This window comes from Dermacentor andersoni, chromosome 6 (assembly GCF_023375885.2).
Source record: "Dermacentor andersoni chromosome 6, qqDerAnde1_hic_scaffold, whole genome shotgun sequence".
In the NCBI taxonomy this organism is placed as follows: domain Eukaryota; kingdom Metazoa; phylum Arthropoda; class Arachnida; order Ixodida; family Ixodidae; genus Dermacentor; species Dermacentor andersoni.
The window spans coordinates 52,069,593-52,096,146 of record NC_092819.1 but is presented as its reverse complement, the minus strand read 5'-3'; the positions used below and the strand labels follow the sequence as shown (position 1 = coordinate 52,096,146).

The window sequence follows — 26,554 nt, the reverse complement described above, 5'->3', positions numbered from 1 at the left end:
GCGCGTGGTATTGAAAGGCATGTCTCAGATGAGGACGTAGATCTTGCGCCGCTACCGTACTGCGAAGGAAGCACGAGGCCTTCACCACTGCGAGTGCTAATCTGTCACGAGATGAGAATTGCAGCTTCCGCACCACTTTGCTAAATAGGAACAAGATTTATTGATTCATTCAGCAAGTAAATGTGTGTCAATTTAGTAAAGAGTTTGTTTGTCTTTTTGATAGCTTCAATGATGTGACATTTGGTTTATTTGGCCTTCTTTTTTTTTGGTCCCGTGAAATCCGATGTAACGAGCTTTTACTGCATCACCGCGGCTGTCTTGCCAAACCGTAACTTTCAGTTTCTTAGGTCACTTAAAAGAAGCCCACTGAAGAGTAACAGAAAATCAGTTTAGACTGGTAAAGCATTCTCAAGAAAGTCTATTTTTCATTAACTTGGCAGGGAGGTACTCCTTATTACTGCAGGAAATGGAGGCCAATCTTTCTATTCCTTGAATGTCACTCTGAAAACTCCTCAGCATTGGTACATCAGCATGATGTTTCTAAATTGTACAATGTGCTTTCAAAGAGAAAAGAAAACTCTGAGCCTTTCTCATTTGTACAAGTGGCACTCCTCAATGGTGAAGTTAAGAGACATGGCCTTTTCCGTATGATCAGGCTTAAAATGTGGTGTGCAACCACAGTTCAAACAAACAACAAATTTACATTTTAATCCATCAGGCTGAATGCTTTGCAATCTTCGCCGTCGGCCGTCGAGTCATGCCTCTCATAGTAGGGGACAGGCTTGCCCACTTCAGGGTCGTATGTCCACTTGGGGAACATGCGTTTATATAGATGCATCAGCACTGTGTCTTGCGACTTCAGCTGGCCGTTGAAGACGCACTTCATGTGCCCATGTGTACCTGCAAAGAAGAGCATCCGATCATGCCAGCCGCTCTTGTGAAAGGAAAAATGGGTTGAAACGCTAATTGCAGTAATTGTACAACCATTATGCAACTATAGGAATGCAACTTAGGCAGTAGGCAAATGTGTATGCAGAGAAATTGGCTGACAGGTGCCCCTGCGTTTTTTCCAATTAAAGTTTGATTGACTGATGAAATTTAACATCCCGAAGTGATACAGTGACTATGAGAAATGTCACAGTAGAGGGCCCTTGATTAATTATGATCACTTGGGTTATTAACGTGCACCTACTGCTCGGTATATGAGTGTTTTTGCATTCTGCCACTAATAGATCCAAGGGAAGGTTACAAAAGGTTAGTTGTTGACAGATTATGTTGTCCTAGTGAATTCACTTGGGTCCATGCAAAAGCACAAATGTAAACATGCACAGAAAGGTTAAGTGACAGGTGTCACTGTGACACCTGACCTGCAAGTTTCCATAGTAGTAGTAGTTGAATATGAGATACAGTTATTAATTTCGTTGATGTTCTTACAATGTGCAGAATGAACACAAAGATACATATGTAGTTTAAAAATATGTGCACAAAGAGTGCCTATGCATGTTTTTCGCCATTTTTTTTTTTTTGCACTGATGAAATATGTCTCCAGGATAACATTCACATGAATTTCTCTGAATGAAATGGGAAGGTCGAGTATAATTAATGTTTCAATGTACAAAGAAATGAATTCCACGGAAATTGAATGTAGACATGCTGCAAGATCCTGCAGAGAGAGCTTGTACAGGTTGCTTGAAAAACAACTTCATATTAAACGTCCAGACGGAGCAAACTGCTTTTGTGCCAGTTTGCTCCAATTAAAAGGATGGAAAAATTTTTAAATTTTAATGCTTGCAATGAATGAATGAATGAATCAATCAAAAGACTGCAAGAAAGGATAAAGAAGAACATACCAAGCGGCTCCTTGATGTGCCCCCTCCTTCCGTACTTTGTCTTCAGTTCCACAGGCTTGAACCACATTATATCCTCTGTTGTGAAATGAAAATGACAATAAGAAAAAAAAATCATGCCGGTATTCTCCACGTATGCCCCTCACGCAAAAAGAAAAGGAGAGAGGGAGTTTTCACTTTTCACAAGACATGACAGATTAGTTTCAATAAGGCCACGAACTTGCACTACTGTCACAATCCAAGTACAGTACAGCAAGTATAAATACAAGTGACGTAACAAAGCATGAAAGCCCTGCAATCAACTCACCCCTGTTGAAGAACATGTAACGGACTACAGCAGACTTGCGGTTGATCTTGAAAGGGTGGCCACTCAGGACAGCTCGTTTGATGACCACGCGGTCTGGATTGGCACCCAGCACAGCACCCGACCCAACCAGCCTATGCTGACCTACGAAGGGTTAGTCAAGTTTGTGAACTGGACGTACTTATAAGAATCCACTCCAGCCCACTGCTGGAATAAATGCATGAATAACCTGCATCGTAACTCTGTCAAACAGCGGGCACCTGAAATTCAAAATACTACACCATTCGTTCATGTTTTGCCCCACAATGCAAAATGCTCTGTGAGTAGGTTTCATATGCAAATTTGGAGAAGGATACTTTGAAATTAGTAACAGTCTAATAATTCCTACTAAGCTGACATGCTTTGACCACTGAAAGAAGTCTTTTAATAAATACAATAATACGTATTGCATTAATCAGCCCATAAGTAATATCTAAGGGAGAAAGTAGGGCTAGTCGGCATGAGGAGTCGCAATTACCGTATTTACTCGCATAATGATCGCACTCGCGTAATGATCGCACCCCTAAATTTTGTCGTCAAAATTTGATTTTTTTTATTTCCCGTGTAATGATCGCACCCCGAACTTGCCGCAGCGATATGTTGTGTGCCAAGTCTAGCTAATAATGATCGCGCTTACCATCTTTCGAATGCTACGCGAAGGACTCGTCTGCACGCACCAAACATTCTTAAGTAGATGCCTCATTTCATTACTTTCATCACTTTCCGAACTTCCATGACAAAAAGAGGTACAACCAAACTTGCCTTTATTATGGGTAGGCTTTACAATGGTTGTGGTCAACAAAAACAAAAAAGGCACCTTTCGATTCTTTTCACCTGCACTCGTGAGCACGCAACAAATCGCGCGCGGCAATGACAGTAGCCACGTTTACGCTGATACGTTAAAACTGTACCCTATTCATACGTGGACACTTGTAACACAGCTAAGATATTCGCCCACCCTTAGCGGAAACGTGCCGTGTTAGGATAGTAGTGAAGACAGATGCCGCAGTTTCCGCAGCACGCCGGCCATGCGTTTCTGTCACTGGCAGCTAAGCGCGCCCATCTGTTTCTGTCCCCTCAAAGTGGACATGGCTACATTATTGCTGCAAACTTGCCGATATTAACGATATTATTCATCACTGATACGGAAGAAACTGTTTCAATGCACGTAATGTACTCACGAGAAGAAAAAAAAAATCGCGTTCGGCGCGTTCGGCTTGCTCCGCCGGCCGCCATTTTTGTTTTGGTGTCCCGCACCCACATCCCGCAGCAAATGCGGGACGAAAAAAAAAATTTTTTTTTTGCGGGAAATTTAACCCGCGTAATGATCGCACCCCTGAATTTGCGTCAATTTTTCTGACAAAAAAGTGCGATCATTATGCGAGTAAATACGGTATGTCACACCATTACTTATCACCATACATTTACGGACGTGCCCCCAGCACAAATAATGTGCATCAAATAAATTACCTGTTTATCTCCACTGAATTACATTCAAGAAGTATGGCAAGTTTTTGCTCAAACCCTTGGTACAAATTTCGTTTGGCAGTCTTTCCCCAACTTTTCACTCAAGGTTGATGCTAGGAATAAATAAATACCATTCTCGTCCTCAATGAACACCACTGCTGAGACGGGTGGGAAGACAATGGGCGCGAACATCGTTGCGACTGACACTGCATCGCTCCGTAGGAACCTTTCATACTGCAAAGAAAGCGCATGTGGAAAAGCTATTAATACTATTGCGTACCTTTGAATACTTCATAAAAACACTTGTTTAACTGTAAGATGAACTCTGTGCAAAAATAAACCTCTACGCTGTTAGTTTTATTGTCTTCATAGGAGCTTCTATTGCAGTGAAATAGGTGCCACCACAATAAGCATTCATGTGCAATTTACCGCCAACTTAATTATGGTCTTGCCTACAGGTTTCAAAACAAAATCACATGCATTAGTTTTCTCTATGCACAGCAAAATTAATGACCAGGATAACCTTGCAAGACATATTGGCATATTGTGACATAAACATAAACATAATAGTAGTAGACCATATGATATTACTATATATGTGAAGACAGCTATATGCTATAAATGAAGACGAGCAGGCTAACTTTGCAAAATGTATACACCCCTACATTCATTTCTTATCGTCTGTCCAGCTGAGTAATATGCGATTGCAGTGACAGTGGCGGCGTGCCAGTGCGAGAGCCAATTACAAATGTTAAAAAAAAAAGCTTTCATTTTGTTGTTTTGCTATTGCTCGAATGTTGCAGCAATATCGCATTTTATGGTCGTGATTGTTCACTGTAACTAGCCCGATTCTTAAAGGAAACAAAATTAAAGAGTTGCCTTTGTCTGCACTGCTCATAGTGCCCACACTGCAGCTCCAGCAAGAGCCTCACTCTCCAAGCAATGTAAACCAACATTGAAGGCCATGTTCCCCATACTGCAGGCGCACGAGCCGTCCAGTGATGTCATGGCTACCGTGTTTAGGACACCATTACAGAGAAAGGCACCGACAAAGGCAACTTTGCGCTGCTTTATTTTCTTGATAAACAGGCACATAACAGTGCTAAGTGTTATAGTACTGAACATTCGGGACCATAAAATTCGATCTTGCTGTGCATACAAGACACGTACCTATGTAAAGGTGAGCGGTGAGAGAAGTATCTCCAGCCTTCATAGTGTTGCCGGCCATATATGGAATGGAGTACAGTCGATTCCCTTTGCGTCGATCTCAATTACTTTGACTTTTTCCTTAATTCGAATTCACCAGTAAGTCCCGGCAAGAACCATAGATTGCTATGGAAGGAAACCTCTCAAGTCTGAACTCAAAAGGCAGTGCTTAAACATGTCGGTACTCTTCACCGCATGGTGGCTGAGTCGGGCTTGAAGAGCAACAAGCAAAAAGACATTGCAGACTACTTCAAGCAATAAAGCACCTGAATTCGTTCATTTTGCCATTGTTCGCTAATTCAATGTTTCAGATAATCCGACCAAATCTTGCGGTCCTGCAAAGGTTGAATTGATAGGAGTCGGCTGTATAGACAACACCTGCTGCATATGAGAGAGGATAAGGGAGAGGATGCTTGATGTCACATGCTCAAACACATGTTCTCAACAACCTTTGTGTATGCAATGCAGAGTGCACAAATGAGGTTACTCGAATGACAAGAAAGCAAACCCGAGGACCAAGCCTATGAGTTCCTTGCACTAATAAATGTTGGCGCATCTCGTTCTGGCGCAATAGCACAGACATCAGAGTAGGGTTGAACAGAACCGCAAGCTCACTTTTTGCTTGTCCCCATTGGTGTGTGCCGAGAAGATGGGGCAGGCAGAAAAGCGGCGATAGCCAATGTGAAACACGAGCCTCTCCTTGGACTTGATGGGGTCGGTGTAGCCAGGGTGTCGCTTGATGGCCACGTTCAGCACAGACATCTTCTGCTCGTGCGACAGCAGACCAAACAGCACCAGGGGATCCCCTTGGGTCTGGAACGCGTCTTTTAGCACAAGAGCAGGTCAGTGACATCAGTGGAAGTGTCAGAAGGAGCTGGCATTATTCGGCATTTTTTCACTTGACATGAACCTGTCACATGTTCCCACGTATGTGGTGTTGTGGATTGGTACACAATATTTTTTTTCTTTTCTGTCACACAAGAATAAACTAAATAAAAGGCTTGTGCCCACCAAACGCAGAGAAAAAGAAATTCTAAACAATGGCTAACAGTGCTCAAATGAAGCAATGTCTAATGCTGTTGTATACAACTCTCTCGTGCCTGCATAACAAAATAAGTCAACATTTGGAAGTCGCTGGAGACATTAACCAATTAAAATAATGTAAATACAGATGTTCATTGTTGCCTGCAACAGTGGCTGCTTCAGCAGTGCAAATATAGCACTTTTCTTTTTGAACTTTAGTAATAAAGGATTGATTATGGAGTTAAACACCCAAGACATGACAGATGCCATAGAAGAAGGTTCCGGACCAATTTTGACTACTTGGGATTTTTTCGTACACCTAATGCTTCGTACAGAAGTGCTTTTGCATTCGGTCTTCATTGGAATGTCGTCCCCCTGTGGTCCGGAACTGAATGCACAACTTGAAGCTAAGCAGCAGAATGCAGCAGCCCCTAAGCCACTATGGTTATGACGTTATACAGCACACCGTCTTCACAAGGCAATTATGCCTCTATATATAGGCCTGCAAAGTGCTACACGCAAGTGATACAGTAAACTTCCATTCATTTGACTTCTGTTAATATGATCCCAGCTGAAAGTCCCGGCCGGCGCCCGTACATTTTTATGGACTTATGGACCCAAACTTTCGTTCCGATCCTAAAATTGACCTTTGTTGGATAACTTGAACTTGACCAGTTAGCATGTACACGCCTCACGCTTATGATGACGCAAATAGCGACCACTTTGGTGGCAGCATCTGTCTCGGCGGAGGTTACGGAACAGTGAACGCATTGAACACATATCACATATCTAATCAAAAATGCCTATTTTTGGCCTGCTTTAGGAAAGTTTTCAAGCAGTAAGTGTAATTGACAATGTCCGAATACGGCATTTACCCAATTCTAACACAAGTTTTTTTGTTTTTTTTTCGGGACAAATGGGTCGAAAATTGCCTGTACAGTGCAATTGGACACGATACCGAATCTGCTATCTCAAGACATATTACTATGTCTTGGTCGCGAGCACAAGCGATGCGCTGAGGTCGCTGGTTGCACAAATGTGTCACTCCGCTTACGTGGTGGTAAATGGGTTCACATCTGTGACGCCTATATATCTTAATTCTCACACATATGTTAATATCTCACAATATCTTAGTTTCCCACACAAGAGTAGGAGACGATGTTACATCGAGTTACGTGATGCCATATGGTGATACCTACATATTTCTTTCATGTGTGGAACACTACTTTCTTATGGCAAATGCAAGCAGTGGGATCTCCAGCCTTTGTAGCATTGCCTGCTATGTATGGAACGGAGTACAATTCAGGTGCCCACAAGGCAGTGAGGCAGTTACGGTACCTGCAGCTACACAAAGACATTTATTTTCTGCTATTCTACTAGATTTTCTTTTTTTATATTGTCTGATCAATCAATCAATCAATCGATCGGGCTTGAAGAGCAACAATCGGTCGGTCGGTCAATCAATCAATCCTACATTCATTTACAGCAGGGGTCTCAAAACTCATGTCATGCACCAGGCCACAATAAAGAGCACGAAGCTTCTGATGGCCTGCCCTGGAGTGCATTTTGTAAAATGGGGTACGAGTTGAGCAATCAATTAAACTACTAGAAAACAAGAAAGAGCAGTTTAAAACTGAGCAGACCATGTAGGCCACACACAAAAGCTTGAAGGGCCTCGTGTGACCCAAATGCTGCGTATATGAGACCTCTGTTCTATAAGATCACACAGTGCTATTTAAAAAAAAAGAAAGACATACAATCTCTTCCAAGTCTTTCTGTATGCGAGGAGGAATCGCAAGAACATGGTCAACTAGTGAAACTTTGATACTTACCATAAACAGTTCGTGGAACATTGGCGATGTGTATGGTGACGTACCATCCAGGCTGCAAAAGTGAACAGCTTTTGTCATTTGTGAAGAAAAAAATGTCTGCTTCTTTCTACTCATCACGCAAAGGCAGGTTCATTCCAGACCAATTTATTTTTCAGAGTGAAAACCAATTTAGCTAGCTTAAAGGAAAATTCATCAGATTACTATGTACAGTGACCAGTATGACCCAAACGAAACAAAGTGGTCACCAGGCCAGCCAGGGCCGGTATTTTGTAGCGATGCCATTTCCGATTCTATGCTTTTTCACACTTTTTGTGCTTGGGCAGTGGTCAGAGCGACGGTCTGCCCACATTATCAACGGGATCAGGCGGCCGTGTGTGGTGGATGATAAGAATAGCATAGAATAAGGCATAAGGCTTCACTACAAAATAGTGGCCCAGGTTTCTATTATGCACGAGAACGAGCTGATGGAAAAGGCTTAGTAGTGCTCATCCCGCGAACAGGAAAATGTCATCGTCAATGATGAAAGAACCAATGAAAGAACCAATCAAATTATTGTGTGCACAGGCATTTTAGCGATTCTGGTTAATTTGGCCTGAAGATTAAGTGCAGTATCATACACAGGAATTGACAGATTCAGGCAATGAGTCATTACTATGAGTTGAAAAATACTATGTGCGAGAGGTTACGAGAGGCAGCTAAGAAATTGCACCTTTGCATTCTTTTCGTACGCCATGCAAATAAGACTGAATAGGTAGACAAGAGGAAACAGGCAAACGTAACAAACAGCACACCCACCATGGCACCTTCCTTTTCTTCAGACATGACCCGCTTCTTGGTCCGGGCAAAGTTCTCAAACTGGAACACACGGGCATAGTCGAGAGGAAGGTTCTCTTTGGGATCCCAAGGGGATGAGTGAAAACTCTTCAAACCACGATACCTGCATGGCACACCGGCATGGTCAGAAGCTGCAAAACTGTCCACTACGTAATCCACAACATTGTACGACTTGCAAATACAGTGAAGAGTATTTTCTATACGAACTTTCAAAGAAATAATGCAATGAAACTGTAGCGGCTATCGCCACAGAAAGCCAAGTTTGGCCGCAAGGCCATCAAACACATAACACTAGGGTTAGTAATGATAAATGAACTGCTTTTACACCCCAAATCCACAGTTTGACTATTGAGTACTGGGGTTGACTACTGATATACTGAGGTTCTTGAATAACAGTGGTCTAACAAGGAATGCTGCTGGCAGTGGCATAGCCAGGAGGTGGCACTCCTGGTACATGCCCCCTTCCCCCACTCAAAGGTTTCAACAAGAAGACTTTGTCTTCGACAGAGCCCTTTGTCTAAAGTCCTATAGTTGAAATGTTAGCTCTAGCGACACTCCCTTGTTTGACCACTGTCATTCACTTCGAGCCTGAATCTTCCAGTAAACTTCTGTCTTGTTAGGGTTCTTTAATGTACACATACATCAGACTACAAGAAACTTTCTAAATTCCGTAAGAACACTCAAGCAGTGGCTACTATTCAGATTGGAATGTGGCCACGGTAGCAGGGGATGAAACCGACAGACTTGCACTTATCAGCACAACTCCATCACCACTCAGCTATTATGACAGTGAGGTAGGTACAACAAACAGCTACAAAAAAAAAAATATCAATGGGTAATAAGTTAGCATAACTAATTTGAAAGCTACTTGCCTAATGTGTTTGCTAGACATCGTAAACCATGAATGGCCAATGACTGTGCCGCACATAACCATGACAGATGCAAGTAAAAAGAGCTAACTCAACACTGATATGTCAGGACATAAATTATAAAAATGGATCCAATGAAATAACTCCTATATAGAGTGCCTTAATGCATGCAAAGACCAAGGTACAGATGGGAAACATGTACTGCTCTGTACTGGCGCTGAAAGAACAGCATGAAATTTTAAAACACTAGCTTTCTGTCAAAGAGGAAAAAGAGAAAATGTGGTGCAGAACTTAAATATGCGCGGAAGACTTGAATAACTTGTTCTGAAGTCTGTAACACATCAAGAAGTCAAAAGGCCTCACCTTGCAAATCTTGTTCGTGCAGGTCGGTCGAGGGGTGTGTCGATTTCATCAGGAAACATTTGGTCCATGCGCTCCTCCCTGAATCTCACAAGACTAAACAAAAAGAAAAGAGTTTCTGTAAGGCCAACAACACTTCTTTAAACTACAAACTACAAACAATAGTTTTACATGGGGCTTGACATAATGAAACAATATATCAATTTATATAAGATCCCACGCTTCAAATCAACTGCTTTAAAGGCATATCAAGCTTTAAAAGGATAAGATAGGCTCTGTGTCTTAAGCAACTAAATAACGTAGTACCTGTCACCAAAAATTTAATCTGAACCTTGTCTTAGGGCTCTAACAAAACTACATGCCCAGTGCAGCATTGTGGAGTACAATTTATTATGTCCGCTACGTTACAAGCAATACGTATGCCTAAGTATGGCACAAGAGATGACCAAGTGAGTTAAAGTTCAAAATATCACCCTGGAAATGTTTGATGTTAATAACTCTTATTAATACACATTGGTGTCAATGAACTTTTGAAAAACATGCCTCATGAGAAAGGGGAAAGAAGACATAATAATAGAAAGAAAGTGGCAGAGAAGTCTCTCTTACCTAGCTTTTTCCTCTTCTAAGTCAAGATGGTTGTCATAGCCCTCCTTTCCTCCGGCAATGGAGATCTGAAATAGACTCTACCTCATGTAGAATGCCATGAGCAATTGTACTGTCAATGATGAGCGGCTAAGACCTACTGCTTCCATTCGAGGCAGCCAGAATAATGAAGAAATAGTCCAATATGGTGCAAAAGGTTCTTTTTTTAGCAACAAAGAAAAAATTTTAAAATGCCTGCAGCATAAAGCAATTGCTTTACTGTGGTTGTTTAGAAGCATCCGGTCAGGTCCAGTGATGAGCGTCATACAATATCAAAGGCTTGCAGCAATCTGCCAGCAAGCTCACAAAATGCTGATAAGCAAAGCAATCGTCGAGACAAAAGAGCACAATTTTAAGTTGAGTAAGGATTGATGCTAGAGCGAATTGGCTTAGCATGGTTGCAAGAAATAGCCATGTGCTGCTTGTTACTTACTATTTCTTGCAATTGAAACTGCGAGCCCGATGGCTTGATGACGCAGTAAGATGGTGCAGCATGTGTTGTAAGCTGGATGGATAACTTTTTTAACTCTGAACAATAAATCGACAGATGCGCACTTTTACAGCGTAAGCTGTTGGGCTCATGCCAATAGCCGTTTTGGTTGACAATGTTTTCCGTTGCCGCCAGTGTGCGTCGTAGCTATCGCCAGGAATACACACACACACACACACATACACAAAAGACAGAGAGAGTGAAGAAAAAAAGAAAAGATTACACCAACAACTGTTCCTGCCGGGGTCGGACTCTGGCCCTCTGTGTAGGAGTCAGCTACTCTACCACTGCGCCACACCAGCGCTTGCTAGTTGCTGCAGAGACATGCCCTATACAGGCGTTTTAGTGCGCAAGTAGTCATGTGATGTGACATGTGTGCTGCCTAGCGTTGATACGTGCACATGCATCGTTTTGTGCCACTTGTCACGCAATGCGAGATGCATGCTGCATAGCATCATTATACGCGAATTTTGCATTGCAGTTGCACTGTATTCCACCAGGTATCACGACACGTAGCGGTTGCATTGTATCTTGCCATGGGTCGAGTGATGTGACATGCGCACCTCGTAATCTCAATACCTGTGTTTACCCTTCGGTACACGTTATGGTGCCTCCTCGTAAGGTACGAATCGCTGTTGAAGAAGCGAATCATAGAGCACTGCGTGCGGCTGCAACCAAGCAATGTCGAGCTCAGTGGACCACTGTGCAGAGAGCACCATAGACCCTAGCTCGCCGTCGACACTGGGTGGACAGTTCAGTTATTCTCGTAAAAACAATGCAGAAAGTCTTTGTCGCGAACACCCTCCAGTGCACACTGCCGGAAATGGAGCTCCTATAGCTTATGCTGTGACTGTGCTGCTTGTGCCGAATAGGCCTGTGGCTTTTTTTTTCTATTTCTCTCGTCGTCCTTCGATGGTGCGTGCCAAGCTGCATGCGGTTCAACTTAGACGGTGGCAACCCCAAAGCCAGACGGCAATGTCGGCCGTGAGGGTGGATAGCAGTTATAAAGAACTACCTAATGGCAATTACAGTCGCAAGCCTCTACACTGAAATTACCTGTATAACAATGGTATAATTCCGTCCCAGTCCTACTGTGACTGGTGCGGTGTGGAAACTTTACAACAAAGAGACCAGTATAACGAATGATTTCAGAGGCTCCAAGCACTTCGTGATAAAGGTGTTCAACTTTACAACGAAGTACCTTAGGATCCCTTTTAACTTTATTACAGTAAGATTTTACTGTGCACATTCAACAATGCCCAATGCTTGAGTGACCAAGGTTTTGTATACTAGCAGTTCATTGTGAATAAAACTTCTTGCAGGGCTAGTTCATTCATACGCTGAAGTAAATATTCAGCACAACATAGGCAAGGGCGAGCAGGGCTAGGCATGAACTGGCACAAACTTTCAAATGTTTTTGTCTGACAAAAAGAAACAGCTGAACGCATCTGTAAGTTTGTGCCTTACCTTTCTTGTGCATATATTTGTTTATGTTGTGGTGCATCTGTCCTTCAGCAGTTATGGTGCATGCAGCGTGGAGCCCCCAACATACCGATTCAGTGTCGTCGGCAATGGTTGCATTGTCGGTGTCCGACACTTCCTCAACATCCCTGTCCATTGGTTCAAAGCCTCCAGCTCCCTCCTCTTCATCCCCGCTTTCGGAACCAGAGTCGGACCCCTCTCCACTACTCTCTGCATCTATGATCCAGCAGGCCTGGTACTCGGATGTGCCCTTGGGAACCTTCTTTACCACTTTCTTTCTCGACTCTGCCTCGGACTGTGCGGCTGGAGGATGAGGGATTGCAGTCACATAACAAGGAAGAAAGAGCACGCGTAGGCATTGGGCTCGAAGCGAAAATGACATTATGTTCTTAGCCATGCAGTTTGTACTACAGTCAAACCCACTTATAATGATACTGGTTTTAACAACATATCGGATATCACAATGAGTAGCTGAGGCAACATAAATTTTTGTTTGTGTTCTATGGTAAAATAAACTGCTTACCGCAATGTTCCCATGCTGCATTATTGGCTATAACAATTAAATCTGGCTACTGGGTGTGTGCGCTAAAAGACGTAAAGATGTAAAGACTCAAAGACGTAAAGCCCTGTCCAGAAAGCATCCTACAACAAAAATTTTCAGAAAGAGAGTGACAGCATTACTTCAAAGTTGTAACTTCAAGGAATAAATAAATGGAAAAAAAAACAGCAGAAACACTAAAGAATATGTGAGTGGTATTTTTGAATGAATATGTAATGTTGCCACAAATTTAATGCAAGAGGGAACTATCGATAACCCTCATGACAAACAAAAAGCAATGCAGTTGCCATTCAGACTACTTATAACATAACTGCCTATGTATATACAGTGCAAGACTGGATCTCGTAACTACCTATAGCGTTTTATAACTCCTCTCTTCCTGCCTTCAGAAGAGAATGTTCAACATTTAGAATGCAGCTGCACAAAAATGAAACAAGCTATAGTGCAGCTGCTGTGAGATCCGGTAGATAAGCTATGCTCCATCTCACTAACTGAGAGAAAGCTTTATGGAGGGACAAGCAGTGCACAATGGGTGAGCATTCCTCATTTCTTAGAACATGGAACGGGCTTTCATTACCAACAGGTTGACAGGATCCTTAGCCTTCACTGCACTGCAGAGATTTATTGGTTATGGAGCACAAGCAGCTTCAGAAGTTCTGTCACATGAAATCTGTGCAGAAGAGGTGTTTACCAACAATGGTGTGTTGTGCAGTAAGCCATCGCCAACAATTTTTCAAGTGCAAGCAGCAACAGAGTATTACGGATTATTTTCACAAATAAAATGATGACAAGCTCAAGTATTGTTTCTGCCCTTTCCTTTCAATTTGAATCACTGAATTTGACCAATTTTCCTGATTCCGTCAGGGCCAAATTAATGGATATGGACTGCACTGGTCCCAAAGACACAAAAGCAGTCCGTCAAGACTGATGCTGTAGAGACTAGCATTCTTTAAAGCTAGATTCACACGAGAGGATGGATTGCCGATTTTGTCCGTCGACGGCTGTGACATGACTGAGCTGCAACCAATCGCGGTGCCAGCAGCCTGTCTGTGGTGTTTTCATGAGTGGCATGGTTTGACAGCATTCAGCTATGCCATGTTCATCCGCTAGCTGAATCGGCAGTCCATCCCATCATGTGAATCCGGCTTAAGAGATGGCAGCACAGTTGCTGAAGAGGCCGTCCTATTGCTCTCTTCGCACAAAGCAGTGATCCTATAATTGGTGCCTAAGGATCCTCTGCACAAGTTCCATGAAGATATTTTTATGCTTCGTACAGCTGCTTCTCTTACTGAAGCCACTTCTTTTATGGATCAATACCAAGGCTGAATAAAACCATACGCATTCAACAGACACTACCCGCACCTCTTTCATCAACAGAGTGACAGAAGCAAGCACTAATGAACCACTAAGAGATAAAACACAATGCAAGAATTCTTTGGTTATTGTTTCATTTATGCCCCTACAACGAGCACATTTCAAGCTCACATTTAGCTGTAGCATAGATGTGTTACATCTAGCCTGCAGCCATAGTTACAACTGCAGCTGACAAGAATTCCTGCAAGGCTGAATAATACTACAATGAACCAAATAAAATAAAATTATCCAGCTTAATGTCAGAAATACCACATGGGCTGTAAGCGATGCCAGAGATGGGGGCTACAGATGTAATTTCAATCACCTGTGGTTCTTTATTATGCACTTAAGTATACAAGCATTTTTTCATTATACCCTCATTGGAACGCAGCCGCAGTGATCGTGAATCGAAATCATGACTTTGTGCTCAACAGCTGGAGGCCACAGCCACTGAGTTGCTGTGGTAGTTAATATAATGGTGACATGATCTTGAATTGTAGTGCGAAGTGACACAGACAGAAACTAGAAGCAGACAGGACACAGACAGACTCTGTCTGTGTCACTTCATGCTACAATTCAAGGCCATGTTACCGTACCAACTCGCCCAACTTTCTATCCTTTTGCAATATAATGGTGGTTGAACGCAACGTATCAGCACACTTGTGGTCTGCCTTAGCACTCACATTCAGCTTCTGCCAGCTCTTCAGGCGTTGGCCAAGTCTGCTCGGCGTCCATGTCATCCGGCACGTTTTCGGACTGCAACGACTCTTGCTTGAGAGGGTCAGCCTTTTCCAACAGCTTGGGGGTCAGGTCTGCCATTTCCACTGACTTCTGCAAATATCAGTTCGAGCTTCGTTCTTTTACTGGTGGTTGTCAATCTACCGCGTTGAGATGCTGCTACAACACTACCCAGACAAAATTCTGAACAAAAGTACTGTTACAAGCCAAAGTAACAGACCCCCACCACCCTCCAGGATCGTTGCAAAGCGCAACTTGATGTAGCACTTGATGTAACAATTAACGTTAATTCTTGTTTAAGACGTAGTTATTTGCCTGAAGTTGATCTTCAAGAAGAAACAATGGGATCTTTGCTAGCGGATGCAATAATTGAAGTCGAAACTGCAAGGGGGGAGTGGAGTTACTTGGGTACAAGAGCATAAATGTGCAAGGCACAAAATTGCCTGCAAAATAAAGCGCTACAGGAGCAAGTGTATCAACACTTAAAACTTTTCACAGGCACCTTAACATTAAGGAAACACATTTGTACAACAAGAAACAAGTATATTCACAGAGAAGCAGCAAGAAGTGAAACAATTTGAAAACTCGCATTTCTATTCTGCTCTGTGCAAGTCATAGGATACTTTGTGAAGTATGCAGCAACTGCCTGACCTAATGCTGAAAGTGGAGTGACCACTGTTAAAAGGTCGATGCTGGCAGTGTCACTTACAGAAGTGTCCCGAGACTTCAGGATGAGCCCATGAGGGTCGTCAGGAGCATCAATCTGCGTCATCTGGAAGTCTCCGTGTCCTGGGATGTGTATGAGTGAGTTCACGCTGAGTGGCTTTCCCCTGATGTAACCGGAAACCTTGAGTGTTCCCACTAGGTTCTGAAAAGTAAGATCTGCAGGAGTGACTCACCATACTTTTCGCAGCTGTAGGTTTTGATATAAAGGGACATTAAAGATAAATAGCCATCATATTTGAACTACAATTCAACACCTTAAGTAACACTCTTGTGTCCGGGTCACAGTTTCATTCAATAGGCGAAGATATGATATACAGGGATAGGAAAATATTACACAACTACATGAAGTAAGGGTTGCAGTTTTATCAGCCATATAAACTGTAGTTCACATTTCTTCACTACCATATTCATTAGAATATAGGTCGACCTTTTTTTCGAGAATGTCACCCAAAATGGACTGTTGACTCATATTCACGACCAAAGAATTTCGACTTATATTTGTGAACAACGTCAGCAAAAGCACTAAGCTAACTGAGAATTCCTCCATCATGCCTGCCAGATCTGTTAGCAGAGATTATCCAGACTGGCTTTAAGAAATGCTGCATATCTAACACACTTGACGGTATTGAGCACGTCATTTGGGGTACTGAGGACGCCTGCGAAACATCTGATGAGGACGACTTTGGAGTTTCTGACGAGCTTTAGTAGCCAAGATTCACCTAACTAAAGGTGTGTCATACTCAAAGATCTTCGTTTTCTAAAAAGATATGCATCAATCTATATTCTAATTATTATTTTTTTGTTTTGTCAGCGAGTTTAATATATGGGTGCCGACCTATATTCATGCTTGACCAATCTTTGAGTAGATATGGTAATTAAATTAACAAGCCTGGTGCCCCATGCCCACAGGTAAATATGAACAGACTTTAGTCAAATGACCGTGGACACTTGTCCACGGTCATTGTGTCACAATGTTGGCATGATGAAGGCCAGCAGCAGTGGCAAGCGAATGCTTCAGCTGCTTATCGAAGCGTCTGAACCTTGAGATTACATCGCCTCGAGCACTACGTGTGCAAGAACACGACATACACGAAGCCACCAGCCATTTCGGCTTGGCTAGGCTTTGCAGCCACCGCATTATAGTCTCAAAGATAGGATGCATGGGACTGTGCTCAGCTGCGCCATGCCCTGTCAGGGCCAGGCTAGCGCACACTTGATCACGTTACTGCGCGCACCAGGCCATCATCTTTCTTGGCTCACCCTAGCATGCTTACCTTTGCACCTAAAGCATACGGCATGTGGGCATCAAGAGGATCTCATCACGCCTCAACTTTATACAGGCAATGACGACGGCAGAAATTTTCCTGGAGTGTCGCTACAATCACCATCGCAATAAATATCAGGAACAAAATTTACACACACAAAATTAAATGGCCCGCATTAAGAGCACCTTTATTTACCTGGCTTTCGTGGGGGCAGAATTCTACGCTCTCTGCAAGCATGTGTGGCCGCGAATCTCTGTAGCTTATCGGTCGCCGTTTCTGATCAGCGATCTGCCTCAGCAGCAGCAGCCCATCTTCCTTTTTGTCCACCGCACGAAGCTTCTCTCCAGGAAACCTACGACAGACAAAGGGCCGCAACTTGTGAATAATTGACGGGTACCAAGGAGGAATGCAACCACTAGAAGGAACCCTTATAGGAGTGCTAAATGATTTCATGGTTGTTTCTTCTCTGTGAGCATACCGTAGTAATGCATACCAGACAGCTTAAGTTAATAGTATCAGGGCTCCTAAAACTAGGGCACTAGGCCAGTACTGAACAAAAAAATAAAAGAAGTGCTTTGCTTTTGTGTGAAACAGAACTGAAACATTACTGTAATGTAAGGTATGTAAGATACCTGCCCATATCACCACCACCATCCTTTCCTTATAGGTATTGGCAACTGCGATGTTTCGCTTAGAAACGGCGTTACAGTGAGCCAACAATTAAGTGCAGATGTCACCTCAGAGCATAATAACAGGCAAAGCGACAGAAACAATTGCAGTAGTAATGTGATTTCCTGTAGTGACCAGAATAGGTAAAAGGGAAAACACATGGACACCTACGCATCTATCAAAGTTGGGAAAAGAACTTTCTGGATGATCCACGAACCCTACAGCTCAATGAAGCAAAGCTGAGTGCCTACTTTGATTGTTGCCTTGGTTATCGCCTATCGTTTAACACTATACGCACTGTGAAACAGATAGGTGAAGATACCTATCGTAATGAATTGGCGGCAATAGCTGTGAATGCCGACGTGCTACGACCCGTGGGGAGATTTGCTGGTACTAGCGATATAGGAAACTGAGTGCATGGCAGCATTTTAACATGGCACACGAGTACTGTGGGGAAGCTGCCATTGTGGTCACCTACTGCTCTCGATCATGTGTGTTTTGCACATTTTCTTGTTTACATTGTATCTACCGGCCAGAAAACGTGTCCTAAGATCACAGTTTGGCACTGTGCTGAACGTTGGGAGCCGAAAGATGGTGTTTTCTGGGAAGACATTAACCGGTAAAGAAGTGTACGTGTATTGGGTCATTCTATGCGTTCTCGTTTGCGAACAAGGCTGCTGGGAAATAATAAAAAACGGGATTGTATTTAACAAGGTTCCACTGTACACTCAATCTTGGAGGTCACTTGTTTTGGAATGCTGCACTGCTCGTCCATTGAGTGGCCATTTCCCAGTAACAGGTCTCACATATGCTGTGCTGTGAAACAATGTCCCTTTACTAGTGGTGCGAGAACATGTATATTATTACAACTGCACTTTTACTATTTAAGTCATTCAAACGTCAGAAAATTTCTAAATGCATTAGGAACATGCTTTAGCTGTGGAGTTGGAGCAGAATTATGTTTTCTTGAATGGTGCTTACTAGCTCGATTAGTGCACTTTCGCAACAACTGTACTGGTGTTATTGCATTGTCAGCGGTGGGCAGCACTGCTGAATATAACGTGACACAAACCAGAATAAAGTGGCTTGTGCCACTTCATAACTAATAGGCAATAAACCAAGTGTGCCGTCGTTCCCAGCTGCAGGCGGCGCAAAGTGGGTGTCATGTTTCGCTCTGGCGGCATTGTGGCATCGTATTCCGGCACTGCCCACCAGGTCGATTTCATTTCAGTTTCCCATCACAATCTTAAAACGATAACGCATGTCTCAGGTGACTCAAGCCCCAGGAACTCGGTGCATGCCTGATGCCACAATGATTCTGGCCAAGTAGGCATGTCGAAAGTTCCCACCAGAATGCTCTGCCCCAAAAAACTGCCGATTCAGGCTGAATTAGGAGTGCCAATGTAAGCGTGCCAAAGCTGCAAAAATGACAATGCATTTCGGGCTGCTAGGGACCCACCAAACGAGCGTGTGTCAACGTCATGTGCTGCAATGCTTCACATTATACAGATTTCATTTACAGTTTGCCAAATTTTGTAATGGCCTCGAATCTGACATTTTCCCAATTATTACGTATCTTTCTTGAAATTTTTTTTCGAGATCCTATAAACGAGGTTCTACTGTATATGTACACCTCAATCTCCGAGGGCATGCGCATTCTTATGTTGGAACAGTATGATGCGCTGCATTCCTGAAACCTATGAGCAAAAACTGTATGATTTAAAGTACAGTGGACTTCAAGGGACCAGGGAAACTGGTTCCATTTATCAAGAGTTTCACTTACTGAGTGACATTGCAGAGAGCATTGCATGAATACAAAACCAACCAACGTGGTGTTCCATTTAAACGATTTCCGTTTATTGAGATTCCACTGCACAGTTATTCTTAAAATCACACAGTGTTCGCTCAGTTTTTGTCTGACTCTTGTGTCAAGGCACAGAGATGACTCGGAAATTTTAACTCACATCTATCTCTTTACGTGGCATCAAAGGAAAGAACAGTGTCTATGCTAAGGCACCAGTACATCAGCTGCTTACAAGAGTGTGCTTACCTAGACTCCAACGCTTTGGTGACTTGCTTTCTTGCTTCTGCCCTCTGCTTCTGCGGCAGCGCCTCAAGCCCCTGTATAAAACACAAAGAAACAAGGTTACTTATTGTAGTTACTCAATTATAGCACGTATCTTTTTTTCCATGAGTATTTACTCAAATATAAGGCTGAGCCAAATGAATATTGTAAATTTGTAACAAAAAAGCAAAAGATGGCATCAGTAGTCTGTAAGTTGGCAGACATATCCCTGGTAGTATGATGGATGTTCACTAAGTGGCAGTATCATTCACATGCAGAAACACCACCACACGAACCATATAAAGATGGCCACCCCACTACTAACTTGCACCAAGGAGGAACAGCGCTCTGCTTCTGGTTTCTGTATAGTGAAGGAGTGAAACTTATCAAAATTCATCGCAGAACGGAGGTCCAGTACGGTGACGCCATGTGTGTCACAACAGTAAATCTACGAATGGAGTCGCAAGTTTGAAAATGGTGTGACGTCCGCGCCCAATGCTCCTTGTCCAAGTCTACCATCACGTTGCAACTCCAGAAAAAACAATGTGGCCGTTCAAGCCATTGTGATTGAAAACCACCAAGTGAAACTGGATGACTTTGCAGCAAGTGTAAATGTCAGTCATGGTCCAGCAAACCATATTGTGCATGATGTGCTCAAATTTTACAAAACGTCTGCTACATGAGTGCCCCAGCAGCTGCTTCCTGAATTTTACAGCGATGTGTTGATGCTTTTGATCAATTTCTGCAACACGTTGAAGAAGGTGATGCCTTCCTTGCAAGGATCGTCACTGGGGACGAAACCTGGGTCCACTATTGCCAACCAGAAACAAAGTGAGCAGGTAAAGAATTACGCCATTTCGTATCACCCAAGTCATCACCAAGAAAGGTTATGCTGACAATCTTTTGGGATAAAAAAGGCATCACCCTGAAGCACTACATGCCGTGAGGAACCACTATCACTAGGAACTCGTACTGTGACCTCATAAAAAATAAATTATGGCCTGCAATCAAATCGAAATGATGCGAATCGCTACAGAAGGTGTCCTCCTGCAACACGGCAATGCACGGCCGCATACAGCCCGTGCAACAGTTGTGACAATAACAGACCTGAAGCTTGAGTGCTTTCCACATCCGCTACACTCGCACAGTGCACAAGTGGTTGCGCACACTCGCAAACTAGTTCTTTCTTACCGTAATTCAGGCACTTTGTAAGTGCTGGCAAACGTGCATTGAGTATGGGGAGATTATGTTGAAAAGTAATACAGATTTGGGCCTGCATGTGTACAATAAATAGATAAAAAAATACATTTAGGGTTTTCGTTTAACTCAACCTCGCAGAACAGGAAGGTTACATTCAAGTGCGAGATAGTGACAAGCTATTTCATTGGCAGCAGAAATTTTTGTAAGCCAATCCACACGTTGCATACAGCTGTGGGAGCTGCAATAGTTTTCTGCCCGCTCCATATGTTCGGTAGCCTTCCTATGTCTGCAAGGCGTTTAAGAAATGGGCTACCTGAAATGCCATAGATGGCACCGAAGGTGATATGCTCAGGGCCGTTCATAGCGATAAGGAGGCCTCAGACAGCGATAATAAGTAATACCTGGTCCACTGTAGCTTGGATGCGATAAGGTTTCTGTTTCAAGGTGGCAACAAATAGTCGCTACCCGTTCTTTTTTTTAGCATGAAGAAATGGAGCAAACAATCAAGAACAAGGGGGAGACAAACAAGAAAACATGAAACTTCTTGTGTGTCTCCACCCTGTCCTTGTTAATGCGCTGCTTCACCAACATGGTATGTTAATCACCAACTCGCCGAACTTTCCACACCACTGAAGGACCTTGCATTCTTACATATCTAGCTGTGAAGATATTACAATCTAGGGCCTGCTAGAAGCCAGTAAATACGGTACTTTAGGAAACTTTCTCTCTGGCATAATAGGCGAGTACATTAAAAAGAGCATGTGCATACAAGAAAAGGATGTGCTGTCAAGTGCTTCATGCAAAATGGCAAAAAAGTAAGCCCAAGAAGAAAGCTCAGAAGTCATAGGCCTGAGTCCATGACTTCTGAGCTTTCGAGGTGAGCTTACATCTGAGATGCCACATGCGCATTGTTGCTTAGTGTGGCTGTGTAAATAGCAACAGAAAAAAGAGACTCTAAACTACAAATTGCATGCGAATTTCTTTAAACCAGACCAGTTTCATTGTTAGCATCAGTTTACTTCAAGTCCAGTGACGGATAAGGGCATGTCCCACAGTCCTCCAGCTAGTATCTCTATCTTGCATCAGATGAGCCCATCCAGCAAGTTTCCTAATTTCATCACTCAATCCAAAATTCTACTGCCTCTGAATGCATTTTCCTTCCTTTGGCAAGTTGGCAAGACAAGTTTACCAGCATCCTGCACTCAACAACTTAGATGACATTCTGCAGGTAGCAGGAGAGAGTAGTATACATTCACACAACGAATGCTGCTGTCAGAATTTAAAAAAAAATTGCAGGTTCTTTAACAGCTAAGATGCCCTGCTACATTATATGATGCCCAAAAGATGACCATTACAACCGCAGCGTGAATTGCACCTAAGATTGCAGCTCGATGCTGCTGTTATGCAAGGACGTGAACTGTAAAATCAAAGTTAGGAATTGTGGCGTCTAATGTCTGCAGAGTGTGATTTGAGAGATGCCACATGGAGGGCTAATTAAACTGCGGGGTTTAGCTTCTGAAAACTGCACAGTGGGCTATGAGGGACACCATAAAGTAAAGGGCTCAGGATTAATTTTGACCACCTGGGGTTCTTTAACATGCGGCCAAGACTAAGCACACAAGCGTTCTTACATTTCAGCTAGGTATATCAAAATGCAGCCACCACCACCACATATTGAACCCGCTATCGCTTGCTTAGCAGCACAGCATCACAGCTGCTGAATCACAATAGCGGGTTAAAACCAAAGTGGTCACGCTAAGCCCAAGATAATTTTTTCAGTTATTTAAGATGCTTGCTAGTTCTTTATTATTTAAAAATATCTTGCTTATATGTATTAAGCACCAGCAAAAATTTACTACAGACCAGCTGCCATACACCCAAGATCTTCCCAGCAGATGACGATAAACCCAGAGGCACTGAGGTATTCTTGATGCCATGACAATAACAAATGAAGCATGCTTACACAGTAGACGCCCCTCAGAAAGAACCTCAACGAGCCTTGCGAATCTTTTCATATGATTGGAAGTGTGAAAAGTCTCTTGAAAGTTAGGCAAAGGTCCTCGCATTGTTTAGCTCATAAAAGAATTTCGAGTATCAGCCTCAACTTAAATGGAGCTCATGGTAATAATTTACAGCTTAATTTATTTTGGGAAAATAATGTGCTCTTGTGGCATTAATTTTCTTTTAGACTTCAGCTCATGTCTGGCTAGAACACGCTGACCTTTATTTTAAGTACCTTTAATACAAATAGTGGTTTTTCATACAGGCTATAGACACGGGGTGGCCAAACTGCAGCTCCTCGCGGGTCCGAGTGTGGCTTGCAACTCTCTAGCATTTGTACCCTCTCCACCATATTTCTGCCTCTAAAGACCAGCTTCTTTTATTTGTGTTCCACAAGAAAAATGCCCCACATCAAGGATGCGGGCCACAAACTTCTGTCAAGGTTTGCATCAACCTACTGCTCTGAGGCACTCTCCTCAACAATGAAAGCAGTGAAGTCAAAATAGCATACAACCCTTACAAACATCAAGCTGAGCTACTCTGGACTGGAACCACGGCATTTGAGCCAAACTTCCAAGCTTGCTTGCTTCATGAATGGGGAAGCACAATGCAGAGGCAGAGTGAGCAACTGCTGCAACAGTGGCATTCACTGTGACTACCAACTTTGTTGGACGAACTAAAGAAAATCTCCATGCCCGCATTTTTACTATGGCTCTTGGCTAAACGGATTATTTTTTTATGTCTCTCTACAAATGCCGATGTCGGAGATTCGTGACGGGCCTCTGATAAGCATGCTTCTGTCAAACAGCATTTCTGTTGCCGAAGTCATAGCTTTTTTTTGGTTATTTCTGAATACAATCCGACTAAATTACAAAAACAATATTAATGATCCATACACAAATTATGACTGCGGGCACAAGTATTGATGTTCTGTTTAGCAGTCATCATCATCATCATCATCACCATCCTATTTTTTATGTCGACTGCAGGATGAAGGCCTCTCCCAGCAATCTCCAATCACCCCTGTCCTGCGCCAACTGATTCCAACTTGCGCCTGCGGATTTCGTCATTTCATCACCCAACCTAGTTTTCTGCCATCCTGGACTGCACTTCCCTTCTCTTGGCAACCATTCTGCAACTCTAATGGTCCACTGGTCATCCATCCTACGCATTATGTGGCCTGCCCAGGTCCATTTTTTCTAGCTTAATGTCAATTAAAATATTGGCTATTCCTGTTTGCTCTCTGATCCGCTCCGCTCTCTTCCTGTCTATTAACGTTACGACTAAAATTTTTCGTTCCATTGCTCTTTGCGTGGTCCTTGACGTGTTCTAGAGCTTCCTTGTCAACCTCCAAGTTACTGCCCCATATGTTAGCACCGGTAAAATGCAGTGATAGTACACCTTTCCTTTCAATGATATTGGAAAGCTACCAGTCAGGATCTGGCAATGCCTGCCGTATGCACTCTGTAAGCAGTCATACTACATGCTTAAAATATATAGCTTCAGCACTGACCTGTACAACGTGGACTGCAGATGGCAATCCCTGGGCAAAGAGGATTGACAGCATCGTGTCACCCACATCATCGTAGCCACCATCAAGGGAGTACAGGAGCACCGTTGAGTCAGCAACCTAGAATTGTGAGCAAATACAGAGGAGTAAATGTAACAGTGCTAATGAATCCCTACATAACAGTGCTGAAGTATCCCTACATCTAAGTAATGTGAAGCTCTCTTCAGTGAGCAACAATGTGGCCCATATACACTAGTGTGACAAGGGACTGGGCCCAGTCGCGTAACATTCGAGAAAGCTGCAAACCAACTGTTGTTGCCAACCAGGCAGTAAAGTACACACCGAGCAGTAATGCTCCCAGGAAACTCTGCACCTGAACTGTTGCACTACACTCCATATCGTAGTGAAACTGTCATGACATGACTGCCACAACAAAGTTTATGCTAAGGTAAAAACTGTCCAGCAAAATAACAATGAAAACAATGCTCTGCGATCACGACACGGAGATGAGTGACTCACCTTAACAGCGTCTAGCGTTGCGTACACATCCCCTGGCCTTGGAATCACAAAGGAGTATCTTTTCTTAAATCGTGGCAGACTGAAGGAAAAAAGAAGGACCCTTAGAATAACTTCGTGGAATACAACTCGGAAGTGACATGCGTGATTGCTTCTGCACAGTAATGTGTATCAGCTGGGAACTTCAATGCAGCACTCAAATGATAACTGTGAAAAAAAGGTAAGGCAGTCATTTATCCTGGTGAAGTCCCTCCCTCACAACGCACTGACGCAGAAAGACACGATCCCTACCTGATATGGCAGTATCCCTGGCTGCTCTCGCTGATGACCGCTTCCGCGTCACAACTTTTCACGAGTTCGAGAAACTTCGCTGGGTCCTCGTTTGCGTGCAGCGGGATGATCGCCTTTGGGGAAAAGCGGAGCAAGTAATAAAACCCTTAATTACAAAAAAGAAAGAAAAAAGAGGCATAATTTGTGAACAGCCAGCCACGAACAGCTGCCTCACGATGCTTACTGTAAGGAAAGGGGGTACTCCACTTCCTCCAAGCGACCTTTTCCTTTCGGTTGCCTCCTCGCGTTTCAGCTTTCTGAGTTGCTGAATCTGCGATCGGGGTAATACGTAGTTAACGAGCAGTCAAAAGCACTACTGGTGGCCGTTTTACAGAAGGCAAGACCCGACTGTTAATTCATCTAGATGCTTACAAAACCCGTAACAAGCAGTTGTAACGATCGCGAGCTCAAGTTGCCGCCAGCTAGGTTATGCGGGAGTCACACGGCCACTTTCGATCGCGGACAAATTACTCGATTACGATTTGTTTTCTTTCCCAGCTTGCGGAGCCCATCGCGATCGAGAAATTCGATCCCGATAGGAATAGATCGTGATCGAAAGTGTATCGCGTGACAGCCGTATAAGATAACGCTTCTGTTGCGGGCAGTGGACGTGGAAAGGTGTCATCGCGGACTGCTGTCACCGGCTAAATCTGTCGTTCTGTCGATGACAAGTTCGTAAGGTGTGCCCGCATTTTTATTTTACTGTGGCACGTGAGTATCCTAACAAAAAGGTACGACCTGTAGCAGCACAGCCTGTCGAAGTGGCCTGAAAGGCGCTCCAAGAAGGGACAGCGTGAATAGGGACACAAACTACAACTTGGCACTTACTTGATTCTTCCTCTCTTGCCTCTTCAGCTCGTGCTTGTTTTTGCGCGTGATAGCTTTGAGGCTCACCTTTCCTAACGTGAAAAAAACAACAACAACATCAGAACGACGAACTGCATGTATCTGCAACGAAAGAAGCACTTCCCAACGCAGGCCACACAGCAATGCTACATGAAAGCACATGGCCATACACGCAACTGAGCGCAACAAACACACTGACGCGCCCGTCGCAAGGATTGAGCAGAGACTGACGCCTTACCCCTACTCAGAGATTCCAGCGATCTGTTGCTTCTGTGACGACCATGTTTATGTGCCTTATTTTGCTGTTTGAAGGCGCCTGGCCTGTGTGCGACATTTTCGCTGGGCAGCGCCATGTTTGCCCCGAAACCTGCCGCAACTGAT

General features: G+C 43.4%; 1 protein-coding gene across 1 annotated transcript; it reads right to left on the bottom strand.

Annotated features, from left to right (window-relative positions):
- Positions 1-681: 681 nt before the first annotated feature.
- On the bottom strand, positions 682-26,546 carry Tsr1 (Tsr1 ribosome assembly factor). The gene is made up of 20 exons (XM_050171753.3): positions 26,412-26,546; positions 26,156-26,226; positions 25,512-25,598; positions 25,289-25,401; positions 25,001-25,079; positions 24,485-24,601; positions 19,756-19,826; positions 17,232-17,388; positions 15,755-15,913; positions 14,991-15,138; positions 12,466-12,698; positions 10,388-10,452; positions 9,785-9,877; positions 8,514-8,655; positions 7,719-7,770; positions 5,479-5,687; positions 3,789-3,891; positions 2,155-2,295; positions 1,851-1,925; positions 682-900 (listed from the first exon to the last, which is right to left on the bottom strand). Exons 1-20 carry the CDS (start codon positions 26,524-26,526, stop codon positions 707-709), a joined length of 2,424 nt encoding a protein of 807 aa, XP_050027710.1. The 5' UTR covers positions 26,527-26,546; the 3' UTR covers positions 682-706.
- Between the last annotated feature and the right edge of the window lie 8 nt (positions 26,547-26,554).